Raw genomic sequence first — 7,951 nt, 5'->3', positions numbered from 1 at the left:
TTGCGAATTCGAATTATGCCTATTATGAATTCGGTAAGCCTACTTTTAACGCCCTATTCTTTCTATCTTAATTTCAGTCAATTTAAGTTCAACTCAGCTCATTATGTTCAGTTCAGCTTACCTCTTTTCAAATTTACTTTTATTTCATCTCTATTCAATTCAGTTCATTTCAATTCAATTTAGCTGTTTTAAGCCAAAAAGAATCAGGCCTTCGTGATACAACATTCCCTCTGATTTTGCACGTCTATTATCGACTCTTACCGAGAGCATTATTGTTTCTTTACTTATGGTTGAAATGACAGGAAAATATTTCAACCTCAATTAGGAGGATAATCAATTTAAGATTCAATCCTCTAAAATAAACTAGCTAAAAAAAAAAAAAGGGAGCATCAAGTTAAAAGATTTTTTCCTTTGAAAAGATAGGAGCAATTTCCTCCTCAGGTAAAAGAATCGTATATATTACACACGGTATACAATCAAATAACACAGAAAAGATACAATAAAATACACACTGTATTTCTTTTTCATGAAAACAATAAAATAATTTTCCTAAGATACTCTTTGCCTCGTTTTTCTTCCCTTTACAAATATAAAAAATAAATCAAATAAAAATTCCAGTCTGTTCACAGCTGTACTCCATCAAATCCTCTTCTCTCCTGCCTAACCTCCCTCTCCCTCCATTCTCCTTTCTCCGTCTCCCACATTACAACAACTTCATACTATCCGCAATGCGCACCTCTAAATAACAACACTACCAAACAACCCAAACAATCCGTCGTAAAAAATGGACCCATGTCCATTCATCCGTTTAACCGTCGGAAACCTAGCCTTAACCTTACCGTCACAAACAAAACCAGCACGTAACCTAATCCACCCAACAACCTCCCCATGTTTCTGCAAAATCAAACTCAAAGGCTTCCCACCACAAACCGCCACAATACCCTACCTCACTCCCTCACAAACTCCCGATACTTCTACTTCCACTATTGCCGCGCTTTTCCACCTCAGTAAATCCGACCTTGTTAAACTCACCCCAACCCGAAGAACGTTTTTTACCCCTGGTAAAAAACTCTTTCTTGAGATTTTTGTTTTTACTGGACGTAGTGGGGCCAGTTGTGGGGTTAATTCTGGGAGGTTATTGGGTAAAGTTACTGTGCCGTTGGATGATCTTATTGGGGTTGAAAGTCGGGCTGTTGTTTTTCATGATGGTTGGGTTTTTGTTAATGGGTCTAAGGTTCATGTTTGTGTTCGGGCTGACCCGGACCCGAGGTTTGTTTTTCAGTTTGATGGTGAACCGGAATGTAGTCCGCAAGTTTTTCAGACTCAAGGAAATGTTAGACAGCCGGTTTTTACTTGTAATTTTAGTTTCAGGAATACCGCTGTCGGTGATCGTCACCAACGTAACAGGTATTGTTTATTTCTCGCCCTATAATTAGTTAGTCTTGTGTGAGACGGTTTTATATGTAACAACTAATTGGTTTTTTTGTAAAACGGTTTTATACTAAATTAGTTTAAAACCCGGCGTCAACGACCTATATACCCTCATTTAACAACAATTCTTGTATAAAACCGTTTTTACATAAGAAAATCAAATGATTATTTAGGGTGTCGCGTTATACAATAATTTGTTTGAAAATGTTAGGGCTAATTGTGGATGGAATAAGGAAAATAAACCGAAAATTTTAACTAAATTTGTAAGAACTTTCACTGTCGAAGGAGTGACCGCCTTTGCTAGCCCTCTTAGTTCCGTAATTTGGGAGAATATTGTTATGTTGTTGTTTTGACTCTTTTTGAAAAGCTAGAGGTAGAATTAAAAAGAAGCAAATTGAGAATTTGGTGTACTTTTTGAATGGAATCTTAGTAAGAATTAGTAGAAGAATAAATTGAAGGGAGGGATTTTTGATTGGAATATTAGAATCTTAGAAAATTGGATTGAATTGATTTAAAGCTAATGGGGGATTTTTGTTGTGTGGTTTGTATAGGTCATTGCAATCGGATCAAGGGAGCGGAAGAGGGTGGTTGAGTTCGTTTGGAAGCGAAAGAGAAAGGTCAGGGAAGGAGAGGAAAGGGTGGTCAGTTACGGTTCATGATTTGTCTGGTTCGCCTGTGGCTGCAGCGTCGATGGTTACCCCGTTTGTGGCGTCTCCTGGGACAGACAGGGTGAGTCGGTCTAACCCTGGTTCGTGGCTGATTTTACGGCCTGGTGATGGAACGTGGAAGCCGTGGGGCCGGCTTGAGGCGTGGCGTGAACGTGGGACTGCGGATGGGGTGGGGTATAAGTTTGAATTGATTCCTGAGAGTGCCAATACCGGAGTTGTTCTGGCTGAGTCCACTCTTAGCACGGCTAAAGGCGGAAAGTTCTTAATTGATTTGGCTTCTGCGAACATTAATAGTCAATTTAATGGTAGTACGAGTGGGTCGTCGAAGTCCGGTCAACGGTCAAGCACGGGATCCGGGAATAGTCCGAGAGGTGGAGGAGGGGGGAGTGGTGACTTTGGGTACGGGTTGTGGCCGTATAGCGCATATAGAGGGTTTGTGATGTCAGCCAAGGTGGAAGGGGAGGGGAAGTGTAGTAAACCCACAGTGGAGGTGAGTGTACAGCACGTGAGCTGCACGGAGGATGCAGCAGCGTTTGTGGCACTTGCGGCTGCCATTGATCTTAGCATCGATGCTTGTAGGCTTTTCTCTCATAAGCTTAGGAAAGAGCTTTGTCAAAACAATGACTTGGGTTGCTGACAAATTAGGGGAGATTTAATTTGAAGGAAATCTCGTCGACTTATTTTTAATTTTTGGGTTTTAATTTTTTAGTTAGTGATGGAATTTGTACTCCATCGGCTTTTTTAGATGGTTAAGTACTTAATACTAGTCTATTAGTACTACTATTACTGAGTACTAACAGAGATCAAAACTGTGTATAGTAATTAGTAGGGAAAGAGGTGATCTTAGGAAGACTAGACTCTTGCGTTTCGGTGTGCCTTCTGTAATTTGATCGTCCTTATTTTTAGTTGGATTGTTTTCGAATCATCAAATGCAAATGTTAATGTTTGTTTTACTGTGAATCTATATGTTACTTCCGTGTCGAATGCTGTTTGCATGATGAACCTTTTTCAATACTCGACATTTACAGCTGAGTCGGAGTAAGATAGGTTGAAAGATAACTTCCATTTGTGGCATAGGTCATAACTCATGAATGATGCATGTTTTGGGGTTGCCTTAAAAAATGGACAAAATATTTGGGGATGTATAGCCGTAGAGGTAGGTTTGGTGAGTAGTTAAATGACAGGAAGCTGATATGCATCTTTTTCAAAAGCACAGAGAAAAGGGTTGGGAGGAAACCTTTGTGTTGTTAGAGGCATGTGCTACTTAAGTTTTTCTGTTAGGTTGTTAGCTTCAGCTTTGCCATAGCTTTTATTGTGTGTTGTTGACGTCTCATTTCTCATCTGAGCTTTACAAACACAATAGTTTACTACCCAATTCATTCATCATGCCTATTGGCTTTTGGTATATGTCGTTTTTAAGTCGTACTATACAACGGTCTTATAGTATAATTTGTGTTTATACATTTACACCTAAAAAATGATTACAATAGAAGTAACGAGGTTCTTAGATTACTGTTTTCCATCACTTTATAACAGACTTATAAACCTTATTGTGAGACAGGTTATAATATGAATTGGATCCCTTTTTGCTTTAGATTAATCAACCATCAAATGAAATTGATCTAAATGTGATGTTTTACGAGTATAGATTTTTATAAAACCAACGAAAAGTGAAAACAAGTTGAAATTAAATATAACTGAGTATCTCATTTTGTTAAATTTCGTCACATCCTTTTTAGTTTAGAAAAGGAGAGAAAATTGATATATCCGATTAAGTATTAGTTTACGAGTTAGTCAAAGTGGGAACGAAGTAGATAACTCAAAATGAAGAGTTCCGTCCTCTTCATGGAGCACGTCGTGGAATTAAATTGTAAGTGGACATTTAGACATCAAGACCCCCATGTCGTTTGACTTGGCTTTTACTAAAGTGTATACTAGTTTGTTGGACCAACTCTAATTAAATAAAAAAACTGTAATTAAAATTAGATTAATACAAGTACGCGTATATAGCAGTAATAATTAGCAACATGTCTTAAAATAAAGGAGTAGGTATTTAGTCAAAGGCGTGCATGCACGGTGCACGTTTAACACTAGCTTACTCGAACTTGAACCTCCCTTAATCATTCATTTATTCTTACTCCCGATCTCAAGATTTGAACATAATCCAATCCGAATGTTTATTGTTGCAAATTCATAAGCATTTCTAAAAAACTCAATGATAAAAGATCCGAAAATGACCCAATTCGGTAAACCAGGGCTATATACCGATTGTTCGAAATATGAAGCTCAGAATTATGCAATTCAATAATTGATTAATGGTGCATATGAGTTGTGACCACGTCACATATTAACTGAACAGTGATTTTGGTCCCCTGACCTAGAATAGTTTACTTATGAAGTTAACAAATTTCAACTCAGGGCATTAAAAATTAGTGTACTAGAAGAGAATATACTGGCATTTTGCTTGCTAATCAAGACTCGAACAGACTTTTAAATAATGCACTAATTACAGCATTATGTTCTTAATCAAGATATTTGTACCAGTTGTTTATTGTACACTGAAAACTAGCTAATTATGTTAACATGGAATATTTAGTTAGTTATTGGATCTCCCATTACTCGAGGACTCTTTAGTATCTGTATACGATCGATTATTTAAAGACCGTCTTAACTTAAGACCTCTTTTACAATCTTCTTTCGTCTCAATCTCTGTTTTAATAGGATTAAGTGAACCGGGTAAGTTAAGACAGTTTTAAACAAGAATTCTTAATTCCCCGAACTGCAGAGTTTTTATTTTTTCTTATTTTTTGCATTTTCTCGTCTTCATTCTCATCTTTTAATGTGGCTGCTCTCATGTCGGTATTATTTAACCTTCTCGATGTTTACGTTATTTCCAATTTTAACATATGTACAATCGACTTCGACAAGGACGTATTTGTTTCGACTTTAATTTCAAGCATTATCTCAACTAGAATCGACTCGAGGTTTAGGCTATTTCGCACCAGATAGATCCATAAGCCAAGTGGAGTAGACATGTAGGGATTGTAATAAGTTGTATTTTGCTGTCTCTTACGGAAAGTGGTCCTAGAAGTGTACAAGTGATGCGAGAGGTCCCTAATAAGTTTAACGATTTTGTCTAAATAGGAAGATGATGATAGGTCGTGGTGGTCCTTGATCTTGAATGTGAGCAAATTTTGAAGGGACAGGACTCAACTCACAGGAGTCGTAAGTATACATTTTAGTGCAAAACATGGTAAAATGTACGTTATCCTTGTTAAATAGGATGTGGTAGGATCACCAAACACAGCTTGACAGTTGAGACGCACTACAAGCCTACAATTCAACTGTTAATTCTCTAATTGAAAAGCTTTGTACTCCCTGGGTAGAGAGGGAAGGGGCACACGGGCCGATGGGCTAGCACTCTCAAATGCAATGACCCATTTTAGTACGAAATGGGATCGACACGATTCAGCACAATACGACATGTCATGGGTCACGGGTCATGTCTAGGCTAAAGTGGATGAATTGCTTGGGCACGCCATAGGCCGCCGTATCTGGGCCGCCAATTCCATTTCACCGATACAACAAGCATGACATGAAGCCCACCTTCCCATGCCTGAGTCGTGTCATTTTCTCCTCCAGACACAGTGAGCTAGCACGAAACACGGCACGACACGACCCTCTTCCACCTCTATCTGTAAAGAAAGGTGCCAACATAAACATAATTCTCACCATGAACCAGCAGTCCATGGGATTGTTCAAAAGAGAAGAAAGAAGGATGGCGGGTGACAGAAGAAAAGCAAGGGAACCTAGTATTAGATAGTAGTTTGACTTGTCTCTTCTTTATTAATGCACACAATTATTTTATGGTCATTGTCCATATTGTAGTGTATATACACTTGTATAGTTGTGACTAATTCATCACAAATATCAATCAGAAAATTAACACAAATATATTTGCTTCAATCTCTCTTACTCAACTCTTCAATGCAGTCTTCTAATCTTCTAATGTCCTTCATTGGCATTAAACTCAATATGGTATTAGAGCTTCAAGGATGAGGAGACTGATAACCAATTGTAGGTGGGTATTAATGGTTGAAGTAGAAGATTCAATCTATTTAAACTGAGCGTGTGCTTGAAGATCTTCATTCTTTCTCAAGCATTCTATCTATCTTCCTTTCTTACTTTTTATCTTTTCTGATTCAAAAATCTCATCAACAAAAATGAGCTCTTATGAATCTCTCATTCCTTCCGCAAATGCTATAATAGAAACCTCCGATCCCCTTTATCTCCATCTAGCTGAAAGTACACACCCTATAGTGGTGGATGCTAAACTGTCTGGAATTGAGAATTATCATGAGTGAAAAAGGCAAATAAAAATCAACATTTGCACCAAAAGGAAGCTTGGCATGCTGACTGGTCTGGTGAAGAAGCCCACCAACAATCCCTTAAGGGAAGCAGCTTGGGAAACCTGCAATAGCCTCCCGATATCTTGGATCCTGCATAATGTTCAACCACAGATCAAGAAATCTGTGATGTATTCTGAAACTGCAAAGGAAATGTGGGACTATCTCCAAAAGCAATTCTCTGTGAGCAATGGAGCAAGAAAGTTCAGATTGAAGAAGGAGCTAGATGATCTTGAACAAGGAGACAAGACCATCTGTGAGTATTTCACAGAACTTAGAATTCGGTGGAAAAATATTGAGCTAATGAATTATTGGCCTCCTCTGAGTGAGATGACCCCTGAGATATGGGCTTTTCTGGATGCTCAACACAAAGAACAGGAAGAAAGGAAACTTTTTTAGTTTCTCAATGGTCTGCATTCCTCTTATTCCACCATGAGGGGCAATGTTCTCATGATGACTATCTCCCAACTACATAGGAGGCAGCTGCTATCTTTCAACAAGAAGAAGCACAGAGGAGAAACTACAAAACCTGTGTGAAAATTGAAGCTCAGAACTCTGCCTTCTATGCTGACTAGGAACAGAAGCATCCTGATACCAGACCTTAGTGCACTGCTTGCCCAAAGAAAGGTCATACCGCAGACAAGTGTTGGACTGTGGTAGGCTATCCAACTAGTCACCCCATGGCTAAATACTTTCCAACAAGGAATGAAGCTGCTCCTTTCAAGAATGCTCATGATAATGCTGGAACTGTTGTGGACACGGGCCATGGGGGCGCTTGGGAACAAGCGTTTGCATTTGTGGAGTCGCCACCAATTTTTATGGGAAATTGGAACCGTTCGAATACCTCGTGCCATGTCAAGACACAAAGTAGTGACATGAACACTAAGAACTCGTTACCATTAGCATTTTATTTCTAGAATGACTCTCGTGGATGTCAATGAATACGGATGTTCACAGAGATCTGGAGTAAGGGGTGAGGGTACGTATTAGGAAGTCCCTTTACTGAACACCTAATCCCGCCCGCCTCGATAGCGGCCTCTACTAATGATTAGGGAAATCGTTCACAGTTGATATGTTGTCGATTATATGCATGCGATGCAACAAACAATGTTTTAGTCCTAGCATGTGAATTAAACTATATCGGTGAACATGTAATTTAGCAATCATTAATGTCGAATTAGGGTTTAGAATTGATTACATGTGAAAACAAGTAAATAAATCATCCATAATAAATAATACGATAAATAAATAAATTGCGATATTTAAAAGTTGCAATAAATTACAACGAATTAGACTGATTTACGTCAAAAGTATACTTAAGACGAACAATTTGAGAAAAGAAAGAAAATTTAAATAAGGGTTAGAAAATATGGACAGATTAAAGGGTGATATTACGATTAATAGTCAATTAATTACGTAATTAAAGAATTAGGTCAAAGCAACACT

The 7,951-nt window shown here is 38.3% G+C and overlaps 2 protein-coding genes across 2 annotated transcripts; both read left to right on the top strand.

Annotated features, from left to right (window-relative positions):
• The first annotated feature begins 615 nt into the window (after positions 1-615).
• LOC141586602 (uncharacterized) lies at positions 616-3,059 on the top strand. The gene is made up of 2 exons (XM_074407893.1): positions 616-1,407; positions 1,983-3,059. The coding sequence occupies exons 1-2, from the start codon at positions 785-787 to the stop codon at positions 2,734-2,736; spliced, it is 1,377 nt and encodes a 458-aa protein (XP_074263994.1). The 5' UTR covers positions 616-784; the 3' UTR covers positions 2,737-3,059.
• Positions 3,060-6,508: 3,449 nt separating this feature from the next.
• LOC141587914 (uncharacterized) lies at positions 6,509-6,904 on the top strand. Its single transcript, XM_074409379.1, has one exon. The coding sequence runs from the start codon at positions 6,509-6,511 to the stop codon at positions 6,902-6,904; it is 396 nt and encodes a 131-aa protein (XP_074265480.1).
• Positions 6,905-7,951: the final 1,047 nt, after the last annotated feature.

The sequence above is a fragment of the Silene latifolia genome, chromosome 6 (assembly GCF_048544455.1).
Source record: "Silene latifolia isolate original U9 population chromosome 6, ASM4854445v1, whole genome shotgun sequence".
NCBI classification, from domain to species: Eukaryota; Viridiplantae; Streptophyta; class Magnoliopsida; order Caryophyllales; family Caryophyllaceae; genus Silene; species Silene latifolia.
The sequence above is the reverse complement of the archived record's forward strand: the minus strand, read 5'-3'. Positions and strand labels throughout refer to the sequence as shown.

Bases quoted from the DNA above. Each gene is read 5' to 3' on its own strand.
- LOC141586602 (XM_074407893.1), top strand. From the start codon at position 785: ATGGACCCATGTCCATTCATCCGTTTAACCGTCGGAAACCTAGCCTTA. The intron at 1,408-1,982 runs GTATTGTTTATT...TGGTTTGTATAG, and splicing joins GATCGTCACCAACGTAACAG to GTCATTGCAATCGGATCAAG.
- LOC141587914 (XM_074409379.1), top strand. From the start codon at position 6,509: ATGCTGACTGGTCTGGTGAAGAAGCCCACCAACAATCCCTTAAGGGAA.